The sequence below is a fragment of the Tamandua tetradactyla genome, chromosome X (assembly GCF_023851605.1).
Source record: "Tamandua tetradactyla isolate mTamTet1 chromosome X, mTamTet1.pri, whole genome shotgun sequence".
Lineage (NCBI taxonomy): Eukaryota > Metazoa > Chordata > Mammalia > Pilosa > Myrmecophagidae > Tamandua > Tamandua tetradactyla.
The window spans coordinates 123,961,038-123,988,894 of NC_135353.1; the positions used below are offsets into that span (position 1 = coordinate 123,961,038).

Sequence of the window (27,857 nt, forward strand, 5' to 3'; positions counted from 1 at the left end):
ATTCTCAAGAATAGACCATATGCTCGGTCACCAAGCAAATCTCAATAAATTGAAAAAGATTGAAATCATGCAAAACACTTTCTCAGATCATAAATGAATGAAGTTGGAAATCAATAATAGTCAGAGGGCCAGAAAATTCACAAATATATGGAGGCTCAACCACATATTCTTTAACAACCAGTGGGTCAAGGAAGAAGTTAGAAGAGAAATCAGTAAATATCTCGAGGTAAATGAAAATGAAAACAGAACATATCAAAAGTTATGGGTTGCAGCCAAGGCATTGCTAAGAAGGAAATTTATTGCCCTAAATGCCTATATCAAAAAAGAAGAAAGAGCAAACATCGAGGAATTACCTGTTCAGTTGGAAGAACTAGAGAAAGAACAGCAAAGTAACCCGAAAGCAAGCAAAAGGAAAGAAATAATGAAGATTAGAGCAGAAATAAATGAAATCTAGAACATGAAAACAACCAAGAAAATCAGCAAAACCAATAGTTGGTTCAATGAGAAAATCAATAGGATTGACGGACCCTTAGTGAGGTTGACAAAAAGAAGAAGAGAAAGGATGCAAATTAATAAAATTAGAAATAGAGGAAGAAACATAAGCACTGACCCTGCAGAAATAAAGGAGGTAATGAGAGGGTACTATGAACAACTTTATGCTAATAAACTAGACAATGTAGATGAAACAGACAACTTTCTAGGAAGGCATTAACAACCAACATTCACTCGAGAAGAAATAAATGATCTGAACAAACCAATCACAAGTAAAGAAATCGAATTAGTCTTTAAAAAGCTCCTCAAAAAAAGAAAATTCCAAGACCAGATGGCTTCACATGTGAATTCTACCAAATATTCAAGAAAGAGGTAGTACTAATCCTGCTCAAACTCTTCAAAAAAATTGAAGAGGGAAATCTACCTATCTCATTCTCTGAAGCCAACATCACCCTCATACCAAAGCCAGACAAAGATACTACAAGAAAAGAAAATTACAAACCAATCTAATGAATATAGATGCAAAAAACCTCAACAAAATTCTTGCAAATTTTATCCAGCAGCACATTAAAAGAATTATACACCATGATCAAGTAGCATTCATCCCAGGTATGCAAGGATGGTTCAATATAATAAAATCAATTAATATAATACACCATATCAACAAATCAAAGGAGAAAAACCACATGATCATCTCTATTGATGCAGAAACGGCATTTGACAAAAATCAACAACACTTCTTGTTGAAAACACTTCAAAGGATAGGAATAGAAGGGAATTTCCTCAGCATGATGAAGGGAATATATGAAAAACCCACAACTAACATCATCCTCAATGTTGAAAAACTGAAAACTTTCCCCCTAAGATCAGGAACAAGACAAGGATGTCCACTATCACCACTGTTATTCAACATTGTGTTGGAAGTTCTAACCAGAGCAGTTAAACAAGAAAAAGAAATAAAAGGCATGAAAATTGGAAAGGAAGAAGTAAAACTCTCACTGTTTGCAGATGATATAATACTATATGTCGAAAACCCTGAAAAATCCACAGCAAAACTACTAGAACTAATAAATGAGTACAGCAAAGTGACAGGTTACAAGATCAACACTCAAAAATCTGTAATGTTTCTATACAGTAGTAATGAGTAAGCTGAGGGAGAAATCAAGAAACAAATTCCATTTACAATTGCAACCAAAAGAATAAAATATAGGAATAAATTTAAGTAAGGATATAAAACACCTGTACAAAGGACACTACAAGAAATTGCTCAGAGAAATCACAGAAGATCTAAATAAATGGTAGGGCATACTGTATTCATGGATTGGAAGACTAAATATAGTTAAGATGTCAAGTCTACCTAAATTGATTTATAAATTCAATGCAGTACTAATTAAATTCTGAAAAACTTACTTTTCAGAAATAGAAAAGCCAACAACCAAATTTATCTGGAAGGGCAAGATTGCCGAATAGCTAAAAATATCTTGAGAAAGAAACATGAAGTCAGAGGTCTCACACTACCTCACTTTAAGGCGTATTACGAAGCTACAGTGGTCAAAACAGCATGGTACTGGCATTAAGATAGATATACTGACCAATGGAATCGAATAGAGTGTTCAGATATAGACCCTCCCATCTATGGACAATTGATCTTTGATAAGACAGTCAAGCAAGCTTACCTGGGACAGAACAGTCTCTTCAATAAATGGTGCTTAGAGAACTGGATATCCATATACAAAAGAATGAAAGAGGATCCATATCTCACACCCTATACAAAAATTAACTCAAAAATGGGTCAAAGACCAAAACATTAGATCTAAGACCATAAAACTTTTAGAAGAAAATGTAGGGAAATATCTTATAATATAGCAGGCCGTTTCCTAGACCTTACACCCAAAGCAAGAGCATTGAAGAAAGAAATATATAAATGGGAACTCCTCAAAACTAAACACTTTTGTGCTTTAAAGAACTTTGTCAAGAAAGCAAAAAGGCAACCTACACAATGGGAGACAGTATTTGGAAACGATATATCAGATAAGGGTCTAGTATCCAGAATATATAAAAAGATTGTTCAACTCAACAACAAAAAGACAAACAACCTGATTACAAAATGAGCAAAAGACATGAACAGACACTTCTCAGAAGAAGAAATACAAATTGCCAAAAGGCACATGCAAAGATGCTCAACTTCCCTGGCTACTATGGAAATGCAATTCCATAATGAACTATCATCTCACACCCACCAGAATGGCCATTATCAATAAAACAGAAAAAGACAAGTGCTGGAGAGGATGTGGAGAGAGGCACACTTATCCACTGTTGGTGGAAATGTAGAATGGTGCAACTGCTGTGGAAGGCAGTTTGGCGGTTCATCAAGAAGCTAAGTATAGAACTGCCATATGATCCAGCAATACCATTGCTATGTATCTACTCAGAGGACATGAGGGCAATGACACAAATGGACATTTGCACACCAATGTTTATAGCAGCATTATTTACAATTGTCAAGAGATGGAAATAGCCCAAATGTCCATCAAAAGACGAGTGGCTAAACAAGCTGAGGTATATACATATGATGAAATATTATGCAGATGTAAGACAGAATAAAGTGATGAAGCATTTAACAACATGGATGGACTTTGAGGACATTATGCTGAGTGAGATTAGGCAGAAAGAAAAGGACAAATACTGTATGGTCTCACTGATATGAACTAACATTAATTAATGAACTTGGAGAATTTCAGTTAAGAACAGAGACCATCAGGAGACAGAAATAGGGTAGATATCAAGTAATTGGAGCTGAAGGGATACAGATTGTGCAACAGGACTGATTGTAAAAATTCAGAAATGGATAGCACAATACTACCTAACTGTAATACAATAATGTTAGTACATTGAAAAAAAAAGATTTGTATTATGGAGATGACATGTTCATTAAAAACTATAACTGATGGGAATACACCTTATTGGTATCTGTTTAGCATCTGAATAAATGCTTAAAATAGTGATTTTTGTCCCTGGATTTATAATAACCTGGAGCAAGCTCATGACTTAGACATTTTTCCAATCCAAATTGTTCCTTGCTTATTCTCAGTAAAATGAAGTAATTTCTTCTAAAAGGAAGGTATGCTGGGGGCAGTATAGTTCTGGAATTTCCCTTAATCCCTAACAAAAATAGAGGGACAGCAACAGTAAAAGTACAGAGACAAAACTAGCTGACAGAGTATCCCCAAATATAAATGGATAGGGTGAATCGATCAGCAGCAGTTGGAGGTATAGGAATGGCTGTACCTCTTATTTTTTTTCTTGCTATACAAGAAAAAACTGATGGTAGAAAAAGGGGGGGGGGTACTGATAATGTTGATTGTTAGGAAACCCAGAAATTTCCAACAAGTATGTATATTCTAAAAGAGAGGCCCTATTGAGAATAAAGAATTTTGTGGGCTTATCTGATAATAACAGTTGAAACAGGAATGGGATTTTGAGAGACTGATACTGTGTCAAACTCTAGGGACAAACAAATCAATAGGCCAAGCCCTTGATCTTGAGGCTTATTCTTGTGACGCTAATGTAGGTAGCAGAAAAGTTTAGCCTACCTATAGCTATGCCTAAGAGTTACTTCTGTAGGATCTCTTGTTGCTCAGATGTGGCCTCATTCTCTCTAAGCCCAACTGTGCAAGTAAAATCATTGCCCCCCCCCATGTGGGACATGACATTCAGGGGTGAAAGTCTCCCGGGCAGCATGGGAGATGGCTATCAGGGATGAGTCCGGCCCTGGCACCATGGGATCAACAGTGCCATCCTGACGAAAAAGGGAAAGGAAAGTGTAACTAATAAAGGATCAGTGGTAGAGAGAGTTCAAATAGAGTGGAAAGACTACTCTGCAGTTGCTCTTAAAGGTAAGCCTCAGTTAGACCTTGCTACCTATCATAACTTGCCAAACCCCAACCAAAAGTATTCCAGCCAATCCTAAAGAACATCTAGGGCAATGTATAAGATTCTACAAAGGTTCCATGCACTACAGTAACTTTCCAGAAATCTACAACCTATGGGCGGGTCCCTGGACCAAATAAATCCTGAAACTAGAGGGCCCAGTCTCTGCGAGCATCAACTAGTTCCATCCCCCTGTCCCATATTATTGACAGCCCCTTCTAACATGAAAAAGTTAGTTTGGCCATAGCCCAAATACTCTTAAAGAGAGGGATAGAAAGATCAAAGCTGTTCGTGGAGTTTTATTGAGAAGGTAGGGTTTAACAAATGAGTATGATTGCTGAATCATTATATTGATATTTCTTTTAGCCTCCAGTACCTTTGAGCAGCTAGAAGTAAAAACCTAAACTTGTGTAATACCAAACTCTGAAATCTGTTCTACAACTAATTGTGGTGCTGTGATTTGAAATTTATTGCTTTTTTTGGATATATGTTATTTTTCACAAAAAAGCCAATTGTGGTAATAAAAAAATATTTATTCCTTCTTGTCTCCTATATTCTGGAACAGCTAGAAAGAAAAATCTGAGAGTATCATATGTTAGCCCATGACAGACTCTGGGACCTGTCCTGTAACTACTTGTTGAAGAGTGTTTTGAAAACTATTGCTTTTTTCTTTCCTTGCTTTGTATCTATGTTATATTATACAATAAAAAAGTTAAAAACAAAACAGGAACAGGGCTTTATAGATTCCAATTTGTGTGTTAGCCCAAGGAGACTCGAGGAGATTAGAGGCTTCTGCAGTGACCTGCACCCTTAGAAATACCCAATGAACATCCTTCTGGAAGGAGAGAGCCATTCCCTAATGATGAACTGTTAGGATCACGAACCCAGATTGACAGAACATTAAAGGAGAAAGGAAGCTCAGATACACTAATGGAGGAGGGGACCAGAGGAAGTGGACCTCAGAAAAGTACTGGGAGAGGTGCCGGATTTTGAATATTTCAATATAAAACCAGAAGAGGTAGCCCTAGAGTCATGAAGCTAGGAAAATTATTCTGGGCCCCCTACTTCCATCCCATACCTATCTCACTTAAATATGAACAAAGCAAAAAAAAAAAAAAAAAAGGATTGAGTTTGAATTTCATGCTAACATCATGCAAGAAAAAATGATGATAACCCCTCTGAATAATAAAGCTAAAGATTATGAAGTCATACAAGAAACTGTGGCCCAAAAGCAGATGAACTTTAATAAAATTCTAAAAGGATAAAGAAAATTAAAGATTAGAAGATTTAGAAATGAGAGGACTAGACAATTGGATGTTATGAAAAGAAAGTCAGCAGAAAGGAATGGAGGGGAAACCTATAGAATAAAAGAGATGTAAGAAACATAAATTAAGAACAAATTAAAAATTGGGTAAACCAAACCATAGTGTCCAGTGTGCAAGATTGTACATTTGGGTACTCTATAAGGGAATGTAGGGAAGTGATTACTATAAGAGAGAGTGTTTTGTGGAGGAAGGAGTTTGAGATTGGAATGGGACATATGGGAGTGCTTTGAGGATGGCTGGCAAAGTTCTATTTCTTATAGTGGAGGTGGTTGGCTTATAATAACTCACTAAACTATCCATTTGTTTGGTTTAGTTTTCTAATTTTCTGAGTTAGTTATGCTTTTTTGGCTACAAATAACAGAAAAACCTGGCTAATACTATCTTGAATAGGTATTTATCTTGGGTAACAGTCCAGGGCATCCAGGCACTAGGTCCTTCTACTACACAACACTGGGATTTCAATCATACACTAGTTGCCCTATAGAGGCAAGACAACTGTACCACATCTAACATCTCTGCCCTCTTCCATGCAGGAAGAGATAGCACTTAACTGCAAGGAGTCTGACAAAGTGAGTTTTTAGCTTTTAAAGTCCTATGGTAGAAATACACAAAGGAGAATACAGTTGGGTATGAGTGTTGAGACAGGCAACACTGCCGCATGTTTGTATTTAAAGCAGTTCTTACTAGAGGTGATTTGACCCCCGAAGGAACATCTGGCAATATATAGAGACATTTTTGGATGTCACAACTGACACAGGCAGGGGGATGCTATTGGTATCTTGTGGGTAGAGGCCAGAGATGCTAATAAACATCTACAATACATAGGACATCCCCTCCCACAACAAAGAGTTTTCTGGCCCAAAACATCAGCAGAGTCAAGGTTTGGAGTCCTCCTATAGAGTAGTGGTTCTTTAAGTGGGGTCCCAGAAACACTTTCAGGGGGTCCGTAAGGTCAAAACTGTTTTAATAATAATACTAATACATTATTTGCCTTTTTACTCTTTCTCTCACAAGTGCAAGGTGGGCTTTTCCAGAAGCTGTAAAAAGTTTGATAATAAATATCTGTTGTTTGAATGTATAAGCACATATGAGAATAATGTTTTTCATTAATCCAGACATTAAAGAGATTTGCAATAATGTAAAACAGTGCCACTCTTATTATTTTTTTCATTTTGAAAAATATAATTATTTTTCATTAAAACTATGTTATACTAATATATAATGGATTTACTATTAGTTTTAAATGAATTAACAAATATTTTATATTTTTATGTTTTATTTAATAATACAATAAATATAGATAGCTCTAACTTATAGAAACAAAAGCTCTTTTTGGGGGCCTTGGTAGTTTTGAAGAGTGTAAAGGAGTCCTGAGACTGAAATTTTTGAGAACCACTGATCTAGAGAATAACTGATTTTTAATGCCTATGAATCCTGAAAATTATGAGAAGTGTAATGATGTCTGTCATAAATGAAAACTTTAATTACTTCTCAAACTTCTATTAAAGCCTCCTTTGTTGTTAGCTTCTGGGAGTACAGTGGTCAATAAAATAGGGTTCCTGCCTTTAAAGAGATTTCAACTCACTGGAGGAGACAAATCACATTAATTGTGATTGCTTTTTTAGGTTCTATAATAGAGGTATGTTCAAACCGTGATGGGATTACAGTGGTGAGTGTACAGTATTGCCGTGTTATTTTAGAATAAAGCCTCACATCAAACCTCATTCAGATTAAGAAGATTGCCATTTTAATTTCTGTCATTGACAGACAATCCATGTTTGATTCCCAAGCTGTCTCCCAAACTACCCACACCCACGTAAGATAGGGCATTGCCTCTATAAACCTGTAATCAGTAGTTTAAGGTCAGAAACTAAACTAATGTATATGCTTGTTGGCCCACTTTTTAGTGACTGTCCTGGCGATATTTAATGAATTGCATGCAGACGTGGACCTTTATGCACTTCTCTTTGGAGAAAGTGTCCTAAATGATGCTGTTGCCATTGTCCTGTCCTCGTAAGTAACAATATTTCTGTCCCTGAAAGAAGACCCAGTTTTCCACAATGCTTTGAGCTACATTCAGTAACCTGTTTGAAAAGTGTTGGATATTAAATTGGGCGTTTTTTTCTAAGTGGGACTTATCAACTTCCTTGATAAAGTTGTGTTGCTTTGACCAGTTAGCTGTGATCAGAATGCTGGCATTAACATAGCCTGGTAGTTGGAGATTAAATTAAATGAATATAGCTTGAGTAGTGCTCGCAGAATGTCGATATCTGTGTTGGTAGATACTTTTAGATACTACAGTGTAAAACCAGTGCAGTCATTTTTTAACTCTCTCTTCTTTTTAAATTCCAGGTCTATTGTTGCCTACCAGCCAGCGGGGCTGAACACTCATGCCTTTGATGCTGCTGCCTTTTTTAAGTCAGTTGGCATTTTTCTAGGTATATTTAGTGGCTCTTTCACCATGGGAGCTGTGACTGGCGTTGTGACTGCTCTAATATCCTTTCTGTATTTTCTGCCATGACTTTTGTTTTTTCTGCTTATTGTTGCATTACAGTTTCCAAAAGAAAGTTCTTAGTTCTTCCTCTTTTCACATATGAATCTTAACTCGATTGTTCCACTGGAGTGGGGGTAAATGTGTCCCTCTGGAGAAACATGCAGGTTGGATCCCTAGCTAAATGAGCCTGAGAAAATTTAAGTGTGCAGCTCTGTACACTTGGCTTAGACTTCAGACCTTTGCTTTTTTTCTCCCTTTCTTGTGAAACTAGTTGGAGTCAGGAACTTGGGGGAAGCATCATTTAAGGGAGAAAGAAGAGCTGAGGAGCTAGGAGGAGGCTAGAATCAAGGACTACCTAACAGAAGGCAGTAAGGAAGCAGGCTGTGAAGTACATTAGCTCAAAGATGGCTGCTGCTGCTGGCTGTTTAGAGCCATATGGTGTTAGCGTGGCCATAATTCCCACTGATGCTAGTTGAGGTTCATCAGTGGGAATTACTACAAGTCATCTTCCTTAAGTCAAGGATTGTACAATATTTATTTAAAGAAAAGCATTAAAGCAAAATTCAGAATGAACAGGACATCCCTGTGCCAGTGCTGCTGAGTCCTTCATCATAATTTTCCTTCATGAGGGTTTAGAGCAGCACTGACCAATAGAAATATAATGTGAGCATAAATATAAGCCAAATCATCTCAACTTGCAAGCAATATAAAATGTATTAAGGATATGTTGTACATTCATTTATTAGTATTACGTCTTTGAAATCCAGCATGGATTTTACACTTACAGCATATATCAGTTTGGACTAGCCACATTTTAAATGTTCAGTGACCACGTGTGGCTAGTAGCTACTGTAGTGGACAGTGTAGATTTAGATTGCTTTCTTCACAGAGCCCCTTTTGCTGCCCAGTGAAGCCACACATGAGATCGTTCTGTGCTAGTCCCATGTGAAATGGCAGGAGGGGGCTCTCTGGTCCCTAAAAGTGACACCAACACCTTGTAGGTGCCCCCTGGAGTTGTGCATTTGTTTATTTCCCAGGCTTTCATTAAGTACCTACTGTGGTGAAGTCAGCTCCTGGTGGCCCACAGAGGTCGGAATTTCACTGGTCTTGTCTTTACAGGCCTGTCCAAGTCATGCCCAGCACTGCCAGAACCAACTTGCCAGTACAGCCTTAAGCTGAGAATGCGCCTCTCAGAACCATGGGGATAACAAAGAGCACAGAAACCAGTTTCTAGTTTCTTTAGAAAGCTTAATGTTTGTTAGTTTAAAAATATTTTCAGCAGCTTTAGGGCTCTTTGGAAAAGAAGAATTAAAGGGCAAGGGTAGCCCTTATGGAGGGGTCCTGGGCTAAGGGAGTATGGTTCTTGGTGACCCTGTCCCCTGTGCCTGGAGATACATTCCTTACAGCATTCTGACGTGACCAAGTTTACCAAGCTGCACTGCTTCCCCCTGCTGGAGACAGCGCTCTTCTTCCTGATGTCATGGAGCACGTTTCTCTTGGCAGAAGCCTGTGGATTTACAGGTGGGTTTTTTCTGCTATTGGCCCAACCTTCCCCTCACTGGAGCAGGGGCTTTGCGATCTTGGGAGGAGGGAATAATCATGATAGCAGCTACATGGATTAATTAACTGTTCAAGGAGCGTCGTTATGGAGGATTTCAGAGTAATGCTGGTGTTCTGGCTTAATGAATAATTTCATTTCCAGAAACTACATATTTTTAAAGGATAAAGTTTATTATTCCAAACTCAGTTATGTTTTTGAGTATATGTTTAGCTGCAAAAGTTACTGAATGTATTAAAATATTTGGGGCGGTATGACAGTGGCTCAGTGGCAGAATTCTCACCTGCCGTGACAGAGACCCGGGTTTGTTTCCCTGTGCCTTCCCATGTAAAATTTGTATCCTCCTGTAGATTGCTATTTTTTTTTTACAAATAATAGCAAGCAAAAAGGTGTCCTTTTCGATGTAATTTTGCATCATCTCAGAAGAGTGCAGGCACGCTTTTTCATTATTTCATTTCTGTTTAATCATTGGTTTTCAATACCATGCTTTTATGGTGCCAGTTTCATACATTATTAGTGTGGTTATCATGTGGTTTTAATTCCTGGGACTCACATTCTCTCATTTAAAAAATAAATCAATCTTTCCATCAGAAAACTCAAGTAGAATTCCTATTCATAATCTAGACAGCTAGGGAGTCCTTTTATCATCTTTTGAAAAACTTCAACATATCTTTATATGCAACATTATATACCATATTTCTTTAAAACTTGACAATTATCTGTAATTGTATAAGCAAAGTCTCACATGTATCAATTGTCTTGCACAACAAAATGGTTACTGTTAGCCAGAAATCTAGATTAGATAATTGAATCAGTACTCTGGATCTACTCAGAAATTTGTCATTTCTATCTGAAGCCCATTAAAAACCCAAAGCCTTGAAGAACAGAGAAAAATATGACCAAAGTGTATGATGCCCTGCCAGTCTCTTTGAGGGGATGAATGCGAAATGCTAAATACAGATGTTAAATTAGTTTAGAGGAAAGAAGAGAATGCCTTTCAAACTGGGGCAATTGACTTTGAAGGAAGGCAGAATTTGGAGGAGAAAGGATTGATTTGAGTGGTGGACCGTGGAGGTAGGGGACAAGAGGAGCTTTCTGTACCCAAGGATTTGAGTAATAGGAAACTTTCAAAAATATTCAGGAAGAGCAGGGGTTTTTTACTGCCCCTTTTATTTTCTACTAGTTTTTTAAAAAATCTCTTGACAGGTGTTGTAGCTGTCCTTTTCTGTGGAATCACACAAGCTCATTACACCTACAACAATCTGTCCGTGGAATCAAGAAGTCGAACCAAGCAGGTAAGAGGAAGCTCTTAACTACATATTGAAGTACCTGTAAATACAGGAAGGTGGAACAGCAGGGTTTAAAGCTTCCCTTTCCCCTCTCCGTGCAGCTTTTTGAGGTGTTACACTTCCTGGCAGAGAACTTCATCTTTTCCTACATGGGCTTGGCACTATTTACGTTCCAGAAGCATGTTTTCAGCCCCATTTTCATCATTGGAGCTTTTGTATCCTTTTTTGGTTTCACCATTTTCTACATAGAGAGTGGCCGCTTGGGAAAACTCTAATAATAATTTTTGTTTGGGGTGGGCAACTGGGCCAGTGCTACTGATTCATGAGGTTTTTATGATGAGAAAAAAATGCTTACATGGTATTTCATAAAGCTAAATGTATTCTTAAACTAAAGGACTGGCATTTACTCTGCAATTATCTGTTCTAGGTTTTCTCTGTCAAATGGCCTTTCTGTTAAGATGGTGCTTGGCAGATAGTGGTTGGTTTGGTCAAGTGTCCTTTTTAGCAAGTCAAAAAGACAGCATCCCCATCAGATCCCATAATTATTTTTGATATTTTGTTCCTACAAGGATTCCAATCCAGGAGATTCCCTGATTTGGATGACGTGAAGGTCCTGTTACTCTTGCTCTTGACTGCACATCCAAGTGTGGGTAGCCCTTCCTCACACTGTCTAGGGAAGCCTGCAGGCAGTGACCATGACTTTATGTTTTAGTTTGCCAGGCTGCTATGACAAATACTACACAATTCGTTGGTTTAACACCAGGAATTTATTGGCTCATGATTTTGAGGCTAGAATAAGTCCAAATCAAGATATCAGCAAGGCTTGCTTTCTCCCAGAATCTATAGCATTCTGGTGCTAGCTGCTGGCAGCCCTTGGGGTTCTTTGGCTTGAATCTCTGCCTCCCATCATACGGTAATGTCTTCTCTTTTTGTCTGCTCTTCCAGTTTTTGGCTCCTCTCCTGTTTTTCTGACTTCTGGCTTTCAATTTGTTCTCTTTATAAGGCCACCAGTAATATGGATTAAGACCCACCCTGAATGAAAGGAAGGAGTAAACAGTATGGGATATATGAGTATTTCCTTTTTATTTCTTTTCCTGGGGTGATGCAGATGTTCTAAGAATGATCATGGTGATTGTGCTGGTTTGAATATGTGGTGGATCCCAGAAAAGCCATGTCCTTTAATCCTCATTCAGTATTGCTGGCTGGGAGCATTTTGATTGTTCCCATGGAGATGTGACCCACCCAATTGTGGTTGGTAATTTAGTTTCCATGGAGTTGTGACTCCACCCATTAATTATTTAAAAGAGGAAACATTTTGGAGACAGTCCGTTTGGTAGAGCCACAAGAAAGCCAGCAGATGCCGCCATGTTCACCATGTGCCCTTCCAGCTGAGAGAGAAACAATGAATATCATCGGCCTTCTTGAACCAAGGTATCTTTACCTGTATGTCTTAGATTGGACATTTCTATAGACTTGTTTTTTTGTTGGTTTTTTTTTTTTTGCATGGCAGGCACTGGGAATCGAACCCAGGACTCTGGCATGGCAAGCGAGAACTCTGCCTGCTGTGTCACCTTGGCCCGCCCTATATACTTGTTTTAATTGTGACATTTTCTCAGCCTTAAAACTATAAACTAGCAGCTTATTAAATTCCCCTTCTTAAAAGCTGCTCCATTTCTGGTATATTGCATTCCAGAAGCTAGCAAACTAAAACAGTGATGAACATATAACTATGTGATAATATTGTGAGCCATTGATTGTACACCATGTATGGAATGTATATGTGTGAAGATTTATCAATAAAAATATTTTTTAAAAAGACTACCCTGATTCAGTTAGGCTACACCTTAACTAAAAATAACATATTTAAAAGATCCTATTTACAATGGGTTCATACCTACAGGAACGTGAATTAAGATTAAGAACATGCATTTGCTGGGGTACATAATCCAATCTACCACTCTTCATTTAAGCTTCTTGACTGCTACAGAATCATGGTAGAAATACTCTTTTTTTTTAACCCCCAAAAAAAGAAAAAAGAGAGGAAAAAGAAGATAAAATGGAAAATACATGATTTAATCCCATTGTTATTGCTGGTTTTGCAAGAAAGACACACTTTTTGGTTGATTTCTGTCAAGTGAGGATGTGAATGCCTAGACACGGTTCAGCAGCTGAGAGTTTTGGTCACTTGGCTTCAGATACTGTCATTTTCATTAAAGTGGACTTTTCTGGACCTTAGAAGTGTAGTAATCCAGCTGAGCCTCCATTTCAATATACTAGCAAGAGTGCAGTATTGCTGGGCATTCACTTTTGCCTTTTCTGAGACTCATGGGTATTCTCAAATCTTGGAATGAGAATGGAAAGGAGTGTTTCCCTTTTCTGGCCTTTCCATTTATTGTGTAGGAATAAATAACACCAAGCACCTAGGTAGTGATGGTGTGATGATGTCCTAATGTGGTGCCAGCATTCTCCTAGTTAGAATGTTTATGCTTAAAGGGGTGGCTCACTTCTTGGTTTTACATACTCAACAGATTAATAGCTAAAAATGTAGGGAATTGGGGTTTTTTATAAACTTTGTTAAGCAGAACTTTGCATGCTGTTTTCACTTTTATTCCTAGCATAGCATCTCATCAGAGAGTGAGTTCAGCTGTCCTTGTTTACAGAAAAGGACCTTGTCAGAGGGTGAGCCAGTTGTTTGTGCAGTCTGAATCCTGTAGGCCTCTTATCACTTAAGGGCTTTTGCTCTGCTTCTGAGATGGAATGTGCACTGCCTCTTTCCTTCCTTTAAAAGCAAAACAAAACCACCAAAAAAAATAAACAAAAATAGTCAATGCTTTACCCTTGCAGGCAGAAGGTAGTTCTGCTCTCGCTTCTGTCTGAAGCAGCTGCAGCTCCTGCAGCTGGTGCTTTGCCTAAACGGAAGCTCCCTGTTCCTCTGGCTCTCAGTTGTTTCCGTCTCTGACCAGGAGAGTGTGGAACTCTCTGTTGGGCTCTGTTCTAAACTCAGCAAGTAAAACATGACTGGTTTCCCTGAATTCTTTAGTTTCCACAGTGGAGTTCCTTGCACACACTCTTCCTTTTCCATTTCTTACACAGCCAAAGGACATTTTACTTAAGTAAACAAATTTCCGCAGGTTGAATCTTGTGAATGATTCGAATGTGGTTTGGGGTCATGTATACTGCATGTTTCCCTACCTCCTATTTGCAGGATCTTCTGGTGATTAGAGTCCCTGATGTTTACTTCCAAGTGAAGCTTGGGGAGCTCTTACCCAGCCAACTTTCTCTTTATAGTCAGTCTCAGAAATTAGTAATTATTTCTTCTTATTATTTTCCTTCTAATAGAGCCCACCACACTGCTTGCTTCTCCCAAGTCCCCACCCCCACTAAGATACTTCAGCTTATTTTTGGACTAGTTTTTTAGACAGATCAGGGACTTGGTCAGTACTATTTTTATTAAATCAGAAAGTTTACAACAGTGTGTTTAATAGGCTAGAAATTGTCTCTATGAAGGGGAATTTGGGAGGTTGGGAAAGTTGGCCAATTGGATTCCAGTTGTTGTTGGGAGACTTGTTTAAAGGGAAGCTAAGCAGCCTGTCATCTTTGTGCCCCTCTCCTGATTATAACAAGGTGTTACAGCATTCCTAAATATCTCTGCTCTACCAGAGGTTGTGTGTTAGTGCCGTTCTGGAAACCTGTTGAGTCCTTAACCTCTACCTGGTGGTCAGGTTGCCATCTTCCTGGGCAGAGCTGCACATATCTACCCACTCTCTTTCTTCCTCAACTTGGGCAGAAGGCATAAGATTGGCTGGAATTTTCAACACATGATGATGTTTTCAGGTAAAAAAACAAACAAACTATATATATATATATATATATATATATATATATATGTAAAGAAAATGAGTTTTATTCAGCAGACAATGATAGTATGATAAAGTATTAGTCAGGTTCAAAACAGACAGAAATTAAAGTTTCTGGTTTATTTGTATCTCCTGCAGTGCTGAGCGCACAGATGCGCATGTTTAACTAAATTAGTATTGATTTTGCCAACCATTACTACTGAATATGATCATTCACCACTAAAATATCTGCATCGTTATTTCATTTCCACCACCCAAGGGCCCTAATATATATGTATTTAAAGTGCTTGACTGTTTTCTAGTAGATGTTCATAACCTTTAAGATTCCAGAAGGACTCTAAGGCCTAAAATAAGAAGGAAAAATAGCTCTTTAATGAGGAAGAGTATGGACCAAGTCACTCAATACCTCCCAGCTTCATTACTTGTAAAGTAATGAAGTTGAACAAACTAGTTGAGGACCCCCTAGCTCTAACTTTCTATGGAGCAAAAATAAATAAAATATGCACACATAAGCAAGATGAACCCAAAGCCTGAAGGTAATAGCTGCATTAGTTTTGCTTGATTTATACTGTCTCCAGATGCCACCCTTTCACTATAAAGTTGAAAAGCAACTGAGGGGACCTAAGTTAGAGCATCTCTACCAAACAGAGGGAGTAGATATTGGGGGCAAAAGGCTACTTTGGTCCTTAAAGGTACCTCTGCCATGTGTGGGAGGGGATAGGGGGCTGGCTGTACAAGAGACTGTACAGGAGTACAGAGAACTAACTTTTTCCCAAGAGAGAACGGTGACTTGCAGAAAAGAGGTGTGAAATAAATCTTCACAAAGGACCCCCTTAGAACTGGGCTTGGAAGAAATGAAATTTCAGGAGGCCAGCAGGTTAAAAAAGCAGAAAACATTGCAAAGTGGGCTTTTGCAGAAGAGGAAAGCAGTTTGGTTTAAATTTAAGACACAGAGTAATGAAGAAAGACAGTGAAGTTGGAAAGGAAAATTATGTCTAAACTAGTGATGCCAACCTTTAGGTTGCGTCAGAATCACCTAGACAGCTTCTTAGAACACAGATTGCTGGTCCAAATTTGGGATTGTGGGGCTAGCCTGAGAATTTATATTTCTAATGAGTTCTCAGCTGATGTTCATGCTGCTGGTGTAAGGATCACAGTTGGAGAACCACTACAGTAGAATCTATACCATGGAAAAGCTTCAGTGCTGTGACAAAGAGTTTGGGCTTTATTCAAGAGCAGCTAGGAAACATTAGAGGCTTATGAAGTGGATGATGACAAGATTCTACTTATATATCAGGAAAATACTGATGAAAAGGGAAAGGTGAATTGGAGATAATGCTGTCATTTAACTAAACATAAAATATGTTCATTATCTTCTGTACTAAAAGGCTGAGAAATATACAGTGCTATTTAGAGATATCTCCAATAAAAATATTTTAAAATCATGCTCTTCAGTTTGCTGGGAGAAAAGTGTCTAACAAAATAACTCTTTCTTCAAGGCTGTGAAGTACCTGAGATTTCCTATTGCTTACAATGTTTATTTAATAAAATAAAAAATATATATCATACATTGCCTCCCTCTGGACCCTCAAGTTTTCTTCTTTGAGACAGCATCCCTTCAGAGGCTTAAGAACTGATTCATGTCATGGCTGGCAGTAGGATGACCTAGATATGTGTAAATATTTCACTGGAATAGATAAATAGAAAACATTAACTTTGCTCTGTGTTTATGTAACTTTTATTCAGTCACTATTCTTTGGTAAAGCGTAGTGAAGCTCTCAGATGAATAAAATTGGGAAAGGTGGAAAAATGGACAGATGCAGTAGATATGGCTGTTGCTTCTCTCATATAATACATATGTTCTCTTGCCCATGGTGAATAAAAGTCTATACTAGATATGTGTAAAGACTTTGGATATAGTTTTTATTAAAAAAAATTACGAACCTTAAAGAATAAAGTTCTCATAATGCCTCTACATAAATGAACCTTAAAGACATTATGTTTGGCTCCTGGGCCAAATTTGGCCCATGCCTCATGAGCTAAGAATAACTTTTACAGATGAACATCTGCAATCTATTTGAAGATAGGGAATACTAACTTTGAAGGTCTATTAAGTGAAATATCCCTCTCAAAAAAATTTAAAATACTTTAAAGCTTAAAGTATTTAATATCTGGCCCTTTGCAAAATAAACCTTGCCAACTCTTGATGTAAAGTATGTTATATTGGCACTTCTCTGCTTGGTTTCGCCCTTTGCTAAGGAAATGCTGAACTGTTTTGTGGTTTGTGGTATACTTGCATTTGATGTATTCATACCTAGCCTTTTTCTCAAGTTTGTGACTGTCTATGTGTTTGGAACACAGTTAGAGAGTTTATATTTCTTATTTACATTTCTTTTTACTTTGTGCTACTGGCAAGAGAATTATTTAAGTAACAAAAGAATGTTACTCTGAAATGTGGTGTACAAGGCAGTGCAGTTTTTCTCATTGCTTTTGAGATTTTTTCACAAGAAAGCTACAAATATGAAATGCTCATATTCCTTTAAGATTCTTCTTTCTAAGTGAAACAAAACTTGGCTCCCTAAGCTTAAATGGGTAAGTTAATTAGCCCTGAGTGGCAGCAGTGGATTTTGAGGCGTCATTGTTATTTATTCTATAACCAGGAAATCCTCCTCTTTGGCTTCTGCAGGCCTCAGGGGAGCTATGGCATTTGCGTTGGCCATCCGAGACACGGCATCCTATGCTCGCCAAATGATGTTCACGACCACCCTCCTCATTGTCTTCTTCACTGTCTGGATCATTGGTGGAGGCACAACACCCATGTTGTCGTGGCTTAATATAAGGTCAGTTTGGAACCAAGGCCAGTTTTCTGTCTAAATATGTCACTCGTTCCTGTTCTTGAGAATGCTTAATATGCCCATGCAGGGTGTGTTACAGTTTATATTGTGGAAAGTTTTTATAGTTTTTTGTTTTGTTTGAAATTCAGAATTTAAAAAATGAATAAATAAAACTTCAGAGTATTAAATTTTCCAGGAGAAAATATGTTGTCATTAAAATTTTTGTTGGTACAAAAATATAAAGAATTAGAAATTCTTGGATCCTGTTAAAGTAGTAATTAGGGCAGGTATTCAAAACGCCTTAAAGATGCAGGAGAGAAACTAGCCTTTGACAATATCCACTATTTCACGTTCTTTTGGAATGAAACCTAAGGCCTTGAAAATAAATAAGCTCACAGCTGGAAATAAAAGAGGGAATTAGAGTTTTGTTTTAATATGAAACTATATGCTGTGACTCTTATTGCTTGAGTAAGCAAAATAGGTGACATTTCCTGTGTAAACCTTATCTGTGGCAGTCTCATGGACATTCTCTGCCTGTGGTTTTTGCAGCTGTGTCAGGACAGAGAGGCCAGATGGGTTTACCAAGGGCACTGAACTGAGTTTGATTTTTTTTCACAGCATTTGAATTCCACAACTACTTGTGAGCTCCAGCACCTTATGGTAAAGAAGACATTAAAACAGAGATAAGAGACTGCCAGCCTAATTCTGGCTCTGGGTTAAGTAAGCCCCTCAGTTGGACATCAGTTTTCCTCAATTTCAATGAGTTTAGACCTTAGTGAAGGCACTTTTAGTGCCTTCCAGCTTTAAGTGCTATGCGCTGTATCATTGGTAGTGCCCTGGCTACCTGCCGTAGTTTCAGGTTTGCAGAGTGTGAACATAATTGGGAACAAGGAGACACTTGAGTAGTGCAAGAGTGAAGAATAATTCTCTGAGAAGCCACAAGGTGGCAGCCTTGGGTGTTTTGGTTTATTTTCAGGTGATTCATTATTCCCTTTCTCTGCTGTGTTTTTAGTTGTATTACCTTCCCGAGACTGTAGAAAACAGGGAACTGACAGCTGCAAAACACATATAGCCTGGAGGAGAGAAAACGAACAAGGATCTCCCAATCACCCTTAGGCATGACCACTGCCATCTATACCATTTCTGGGCTACTGTGCCTCAGCTTCAGATTCATGTGGATGTGCAGAACCTATGTAGGGCTTCTTGGTGACAGTCATAATAATAACTAGCAATTATATTCAGGCATTGTTCTAGGAGCTACGCATATATTAAGTTCATCCCTGTAATACTTCTATAAGGGAGGTACTACTATGTCCATTTTAGAGATCGGAAAACCAAGGCAGAGTAGTAACTCGCCCATTGTCACAAAGCTCTATGTGGACGAGTTGGAATTTGAACCCAGTCTTGCCATAGAGTCCGCACTCTTAACAGCTGTGCTGTACTGCCTATAAGAAGAGTTGTTGTGTTAGGGACTATTTTTATGCTATAAAATTTGGGATGATTAGAATTTCAGCTTCTTGGTATGAATCTCAAGTGTTGGATTAAGGAAATGAATCCATCCTTGGGACTATAATTTCTTGGCTTTAAACACGAGAAGTAAGTGGGCACCATTTTTGTTCTTTATAGAAGAATGAACTGCCCACAACTGAGAATCTCTGCACTTGGTGACCTCTGAGATTACTTCCTGCTCCTATTTGTTTGGCCACTCAGTGGGAGACTTGGGGGCTCAGAGCCTGATTAATTCATCTGTATTTTTCATGTTATTTATAAATCCTTTTTGGTCCCCCACCCGCCATCATATACAGGGTCAAACAATTTTCCACAGAAAGTAGAAAGTTGACTTGTGACATTTTGCTCTCCTTTTAACCCTTTTCAGAAAAGTGAGCCATCAGAACACTTAATCTTACCTGAGCTGAGTGTAGGTAGCTTTTCCTGAGGCACACACACTGTAGGTCAAGACAAGGATTTCTGAACTAGGTTGGGAGCTGTTAGGAAAGAGAAAGCAGGTTCCTTTTCTATAGCTGTTGAGCAGGTAACCAACAGTGTCTGCTCTAGGATTCATTTACTGACCCCTTGTTTTGTGCCAGGCCCTATTCTAAGTGCTTTTTATATATTATTTTTCACAATAATCCTGTTTTACATTCATATGTATCCACTGTTATTCTGTTGTTATTACTATTCTATGAATGAGGAAAACAAGACTTAAAGAGGTTAAGTAGCTTGCCCATGATCTCATAGTTATTTAATGGTGGGATCAAGGTTTTTATCAGACCCATGCTCTGAGTCACTCTACTATAATCCCTGGGCACAGCAGCATATTTAGATTTGGTGGGGCTTTTATAGAACTTAAAGAGCCTCGTAAGCAAAAGAACTCAATATTACAAATACAAAATCAGGCAGAATAGTGAATACTTAATCAGAATGTGAAATAAATTACAGTATAGTTCTTTTAAAAGCTCATAATAATCACAAATATCAGAAAGTCCAGAAAACGCATATAAAATTTTTGTTAATTAACTGGCTGTCACTTTTCTATAATACTTTTTTCCTGCAATTTTTTATCTGCCTACTTTTTGATCCCCTCATCAAATGACAAGTTTGTATTTTCTGTAGAGACAATAAACATATAAACCAATCTTTTCTATAGCAAAGTTAATAAAAATTTGTTATTTATTATTGATATTTTTGAAAAATTCCTTTCAGCCTCACTAGACTTTATTGATAATGTCATGCAAATTTTTGGAATTATTGTCAAATTTGGGAAAACCTCATCAAGTTGCTTTCATATATGAGCCATAAGATTTTAGGGCATTCAAGTTTTCTTATGCTGCATAATTTTTTAATTTTTTTTTTTACGTGGGCAGGCTTCAGGAATCAAACCTGGGTCTCTGGCATGGCAGGCAAGAATTCTGCCACTGAGCCGCCATTGCACCACCCTGCATAATTTTTTAAAACTCTTTATTTTGAAGTAAATTATAGAGTCACAGAAAGCTGTTGAAGTAGTATGGAAAGGTCCCATGTACCCTTTACCCAGTTTCCCCCAATGGTTATATCTTTCAAAACTGCGGTACAACATCAAAAGTAGGAGACTTAAGTTGGTACACTATATATGCATAGATATATGTCATTTTGTTACATGTGTAGATTTGTGTATCCACCACCACAATCAAGATACAGAACTATTCCATTCCCACAAATATCTCTCTTATGCTACCCTTTATAGTCACACCCATTCCTCTTATCTTCACCATTCCTAACCCCTGTCAACTACTAAGTTGCTCTCCATCCCTATAATTTAGTCATTTTTGTGAATATTATATAAATGAAATCATATAGTATGTGACGTTTTGAGATTGGTTTTCTTCCCACTCAGCATCATGCCCTGGAGATCCAGGTTATTGTATATATCAATAGTTTGCGCCCTTTTTGATGAATAGTATTGTATGATACGGGTGTACCACAGTTTGTTTAACTATTTACCTGCTGAGGAGAATTTGGCTAGTTTCCAGTTTTTGACTATTGCATAAAACTGCTATTAATAGTCAAGTTTTTGTGTGGGTTTAAGTTGTCATGTCTCTGAGATCAGTGCTTAGGAGTGTACCTGCTGGATCCATTTTAGTTTTATAAGAAACTGACAAACTATTATCCAGAGTAGTTGTATCATTTACAATCCCACCAACAATGTGTGGGAAATCCAGTTTCTCTGCACGCTCGCCAACATTTGTTATCATAATTTTTTATTTCAGCAGTTCTAATAGGTTTGTAGTGGTATCTCACTGTGGTCTTAGTTTGCATTTCTCTCATGGCTAGTGGTATCGAACAGTTTTTCACTTGCTTGTTTGCCACTCATAGCTTAAAATCTCTATTAAAGTGTTTTCCCCATTTTCAAATTGGATTGTTTTTTACTGTTGAATTTTGAGAGTTCTTTATATTTTCTAAATACTAGTCTTTTGTTGGATATGTGGTTTGCAAATATTTTCTCCTAGTCTGTAGCCTGTCTTTTTATCCTTTTTAATAGTTTTTCATAGAGCAGAAGTTTTAATTTTGTTGAGGTCCAATTTATCATTTTTTCCTTTTACGGATTGTGCTTTTGATGCCATGTCTAAGAACTCTTCACCAAACACAAAGAAGTCCTGAATATTTTCTCGTAGTTTATCTTCTAAAAGTTTTATAATTTTATACTTTATATTTAAAATGATCCGTTTTGACTTCATTTTTATATAAGATGTGAACTTTAGGTCCATTTACTGCTATGGCTATCCAGTTATTCCAGCACAGTTTGTTAAAAAGAATATCTTTCCTCCATTGAATTGCTTTTGCTTCTTTTTGTCAAAAATCAGTTGACCATATCAATGTAGGTGTATTTCTGGGTTCTCTGTTCTACTCCATTAATTTATATGTCTGTCCCTCCATCAGCACCACACTGGCTAGATGATTTAGTTATACAGTAAAATCTTAGCAGCAAGTAGAGTGATTCCTCCCACTTTATTCTTTTTCATGATTGTTGAGCTATTCTAGTCGTTGGCTTTTCCATATAAATTTTAAGATAAGCTTGTTTATATCTACAAAAAATCTTGCTAGGATTTTCATAGGAATTACATTAAGCATGTTGATCAATGTGGAGAGAATTGGCATCTTTACATGTTGAGTCTTCTAATCCATAAATGTCAGATATTTCTCCATGTATTTATGTCTTCTTTGATTTCTTTCATCAGGATTTTATATTTTTTAGCTTAGAAGTCTTATACATTGTTAGCTATTGTCCCCCTTTATTAAAGAAGTTATTGGTGTGTTTTGTTAGATTTACAACTAAGTAACTAAGTATTTCTTTTCTTTTTATATTCTTGTAAGTGATAAATTGTATTTTTATTTCGGTTTCCATGTTCTTGGTACTACTGTATAGAAATACAGTTGATTTTTGTATATTGATCTTCTATCCTGCAATCTTCTTGAACTCACTTGTTAGTTCTATGAATTTTCCTTGTATGTGTAGATTCTTCAGGGTTTTATATATTTATATAGAATATCATGTCATCTACAAATAAGGACAGTTTGGTTTCTTCCATTCCCAAACAGTGCCTTTTATTTCCTTTTCTTGCCTCATTGCTCTGTCTAGGAATTGCAATGCTCTGTTGAGTAAGACTAGTGGCAGTGGACATCTTTGCCTTGTTCCTGATCTTAGGGGAAAGTTTTCAATCTTTCACCATTAAGGATGATGTTAGATGTAGATCTTTTGGTAGATGTTCATCATCAAGTTGAGGAAGTTCCCTCTAATGTTAGTTTGCTGAGAGTTTTTATCACAAACGGGTATTAAATTTTGTCAAATGCTTTTTTGCATCAACTGATATGATCATGTGCTTTTTCTTCTTTAACCTGTTAATTTAGTGAATTACATTGAGTAATTTTTCAATATTGAACAAGCTGTGTATCCCTGGAATAAACCCTACTTGGTTGTGGCATATAATTCTTTTTACATATTGCTGAATTCTCTTAGCTAATATTTTGTGAAGGATTTGTGTCTATCATAAAAGATATTGACCTGCTGGGTTTTTTTTCACTGCCTTTGTTTTTGGTATCAGGGTAATATTGGCCTTAGAAAATAAGGTGAGACATGTTCACTACTCTTCTGTTTTCTGGAAGAGACTGTGTAGAATTGATGTTAATTATTTTCTTTAAATGTTTGTCAGAATTTTCTGTGAAACCATCTGAGCCTAAAGATTTCTTTTTGGGGGAGTTTTTAAAATTATGAAGTAAATTTCTTTCATAGTTATAGAACTATTCAAAGTGGGTAACTTGTAGTGGTTTGTGAAATTGGTCCATTTCATCTAAGCTATCAAATTTATGTGTATAGAGATATTTGTGGTATTTCCTTACTATTTTTTTATTACTTCAGGGTCTGAAGTGATATCTACTATTTTTGTTGCAGATATTGGTGCTTTGTATCTTCTTTCTTTTTACTTTGTTAGTCTTGCTAGAGGTTTGCCAGTTTTATTGATCTATTCAAATAACTAGCTTTTTGTTTAACTGATTTTCTGTATTGTTTTTCTGTTTTCAATTCCATTGATTTCTGCTCCTGTCTTTATTATTTCCTTTCTTATGTACAATTCTAAGTAGCAGTGGACAGTGTGCCATTGGTGAACAGTACATATGCTGTCAGTTCATTGCATTTTCCACATGTATATAAATAGCCATTATGTAGGTATAGGAACTGACATTTACAGAGGGTCACATCAAAAGAAGCTCTCTCAGAAAAAGGTAATGAGACTGGTTTTTCTGGCTTGTCGGTTGTGTTATTTTATGGCCACAGTTTATTTAGCAACTCAGGTTCTTATTCTAAATTGATTCAGAAACCCCCTCAAGTTCAGTGTGGTGTTTTGATCTCTATAACTTCAACAGATCAGTACCTACTTGCTCCTTACTTCTCCAGGCTGCTGATAGGGGCCCAAATGAGCTGTGAAAAAGCTGCTCAGAAGTCAGGAGCTCAGAAATGCATCTTGGAGGTCCACCGTAAATAATTAGGAGTTAGCTGTGATTTTTTTAACACATGGCTAGTTTCAAGTGTGTATATAAAATAAAAATGTAATATAACTAAAAATCCAAAGCCAGGCCACTGCTTTCCATAAGTCAACTTATCTTTTTAAATTGATGTTTTGTGATTGATATCTAAAAACATAATGGCAAAAATATCAAATTATTTTGTTACAGCATAAACTACATAATATTTCTCTTAGTCTCCTGACTAAGTGTTATTACTCATAAAGGGCATACTTTTGGCAACTTAGAAAAATGATGATGAGATATTTTCACAGATGAGCCTTGTATATGTCCTGAGTGCATCTTAGTGGCATCGTGGTTATCCTCTTGAAGCCCCCAGCTTCAGTTGACACACACATGAAGTGGTTGGGGGAGTGAAGTCGCATACACTCAGTGAGCCAAATGAACAGGTAATCTTTGTATCCCAGAGTGCTGCAATTTAATCATTCAAGGACGAGTAAGAACACTCTGCTTAGTATAATCATGTTAGACTGATATTGTATGATAAAGCTCTTTGTAAAGTAACATAAGGAATAATAGCAGGAAGAGCCCCTAAGCTCTTTATGTAATAGTATTTGAAAGTGGATATCTTAAAAGAGTTTAGAAATGTCAAGCCAAGTTAGTATCCTATAAGGTAAAGAGCTAGGGCTCTGGGTCTAACAACGTGAGTTGGAAGTTTGGCTCCCCTGTTTTCTACCTTTGTGACCTTGGGCAACTTATTTAACCTCTTAACCCTCAGTTTCCTCACTAGATAACTGGGCCTGATAATGTACAAGGATTAAATATGATAATAAATACATGTGATAAAAGAATTAGCTCATTAAATGTACCACCTGACACACTGCAAAAACTCAGTACATTTTAGCTATTTTATTATCATTACTATTCATAGCGTTACTATTGCTACTATTATTATTATTACTTATTACTAGAGAGACAATAAATTTTACATTAAAGGAATCCGGCTTGTTTTTTGTAGTATTTGTTATAATTTTTCAGTGCTATAGTAATGTACAGAGTTTGGATTAAGTCACATTCTGAACATGTAACTAATTAAAAGTACCATGTTAAACATCATGTTCTCACTTGGATAGCTTGGGGGCTAGGTATAGTTCAGGTATGGTGATTTGGGCATCATCTAGCACAGTGTTTCTGAATCTATTTTTCATTATTGTCCCCTTAAGGAGCATTTTTTTTTGTATGCTGTATGGCAGGGTCACATTTCATTATTTTTCCATGTGAATATTCTGTTATTGCAGCACCATTTGTTGAATTTTTGTTTGTTTGCTTCTTTAGTTTGTTTGTTTTAGGGGAAGTGCATGGATGAGGAATTGAACCCAGGTCTCTCACATGGCAGGCGAGAATTCTCCCATTGATTAACTACCCGTGCAACCCCTTAAGGAGCATTTTTAAAGGCATTTTTTTTTCCTTATTACCTTCCCCAGTAAAATTTTGATATCATGATATGCCATATATATTTTAGCCCTTTGGAGGTCTACAAACACTGTGGTACCTGAGATTTTTTTGTTCCCCAAGAACCAATTTTCATACCTTTGGGACAGTGTCACTCCCATTGAGCATGTATGATCTGGCACGGTGGTTCTTAACCAAGGGAAATTTTACTCCCCATGAGACTTTTGGAAATATCTGGAGACATTTTTGGGGTCACAGCTGTGGGTGGGGGAGGTGGGTAGAGGCCAGGGATGCTGCTAAACATCCCGCAATGCACAGAACACCCACTCACAACAAAGAACAGTCCAGCCCAAGATGTCAGTAAGAAACCAAGGTTGAGAAACCCTGCACTAACATGATGGTAAACTTCAAATGCACTCTGAATAACTTAGCAAGTATTAAGGAAGGTGAAAATGGACTTTATCAACCTTAAAGCAACAAGGTAAAAAGAGTAGCAGAAGTTGGGCTCCTGAACTTTAGGTTGAACCTGTGGACAATATGGTTTTCCTGTCTAGGGAAAAAAAGATCTCTGTCTCCATAAGTGTTGTTGCTATTTTCAATGATATAGTGTTTTTTGCTCTTTCTGTGGAGCCACGTCAAATAAGTGTTTAATAATTAGCTTTCTGTTTTCTATTTTTTTGTATGGATGTATCTTGCTTTTTAAAATACATGAATTCCTGAAAATTGTATAAATTCATATTCTATGAGTTGCATGTATTCCTCTGATTTAATTCCATTATATTTTGAGAGGTGTGTCTTTATTTCTAGTTGATCCTTATTTTCCCTAGCCCCTAACATTGTTGCTTTAAGTTTAAATTTATCTGCCTTTCTGCTTCTTTGGGTTTAGAAAATGGGGAAAGTTTAAGGGAGGGTATGGATTGATATTTAAAATACGATGGCATAAAAAGAAAATACGATGGCATATTCTTTGATGGACATGGGCCAGGGCAGGTCCCAGGAGCTCCTTGCTCCTCTTTTGTTCCCATCACACTCACGTTCCCTTCTTGTGCTGCCCAGAGTTGGCGTCGAGGAGCCCTCCGAAGAGGACCAGAACGAACTTCGCTGGCAGTACTTCAGGTGACACAGGGCATCCTCAGAAAAAATTAACCAGGCCTGCCTTTTCTCTTCTTTATAACCTGAGATATTTCTCTTGATACTGTTTTTCTCTTTCTTCCTTCCTGTGTGTGTCCATTCCTCACCCCTGTCAGCAAAAAGGCAAGAGGTTAGGTCAATTCTAATCATTTTCTCCACCCTTTCTCTGGGTTGATTGATGTGTTCCTGTGATTCTGCTCCCTTTTCCCCTCTTTTTAGAAAGTCCAGTTGTCAGCACCAAAAATCTGAGTTGGCAAGTGTTTTCTCCTTGGAAAACTGAACTTCCTTTTAAGAGGATCCCATTTGCAGAGGCATAAATACTTTTTCCACAAAGTCCTGCTTATGGTTTACTAAATAAAGACTTTTAAGTAATAATGAGAACTATAATTTCATATTTAAGCCATGATTGTGATATGGCTTATTTCATTTCAATTAAACAACTGTACTGTTTTTTTATTACGTATTTCTCTGTTTTTACCTTATCATGGCAAATCAGAAGACTCAAGAAACAGTTTTTTTTGACTGAAAGATCATCAGATTTCTCTGATGCAATTGGTTTCCCAGTGTTCATCCACATTTATGATATGATTATGCTAAAGAGTGATGATGTTGGGGTAATTAGAGTAAAAACTTTGTCTCTTTTTTCTTTTTTATATTTAAATCAGCCTGCTTTTTTCCTGATCTGATTCCTGATGCTGGTTGAAAATCAAATGCAAAACAGGCTTAAACTCTGTTCTTGGCATTGCTGAAGTATTTCATTCACTGAGGGCAGTAATGAAAGCAGTGGTACCTATAATGGGGCATGGATCTGGGGATATCAGTCCCCAGATATATATGGTAATAATACATATGAAATTAAGTGAATCATCTAAATTCCATGGGCTCACACTTTTATCTACTGTTTAAAAAAACGTACACATACAATAAAAAGCTCACTTTTGGAAACCTGACTTCAGGTACCAATGGAGTTGCATAGGAAACTGTTCCTTTGAAGCATCTT

At 37.2% G+C, this 27,857-nt stretch overlaps 1 protein-coding gene across 1 annotated transcript in view; it reads left to right on the forward strand.

The window, feature by feature from the left end:
* The window catches only part of SLC9A7 (solute carrier family 9 member A7), a 182,921-nt gene that overhangs the window by 127,347 nt on the left and 27,717 nt on the right, over positions 1-27,857 (forward strand). The window contains exons 6-13 of the mRNA XM_077145215.1: positions 7,655-7,760; positions 8,100-8,241; positions 9,657-9,762; positions 11,006-11,094; positions 11,190-11,303; positions 14,811-14,922; positions 17,632-17,785; positions 26,783-26,842. Coding sequence (XP_077001330.1) covers positions 7,655-7,760; positions 8,100-8,241; positions 9,657-9,762; positions 11,006-11,094; positions 11,190-11,303; positions 14,811-14,922; positions 17,632-17,785; positions 26,783-26,842 — 883 coding nt within the window. The remainder of the gene's footprint in view (positions 1-7,654; positions 7,761-8,099; positions 8,242-9,656; positions 9,763-11,005; positions 11,095-11,189; positions 11,304-14,810; positions 14,923-17,631; positions 17,786-26,782; positions 26,843-27,857) is intronic.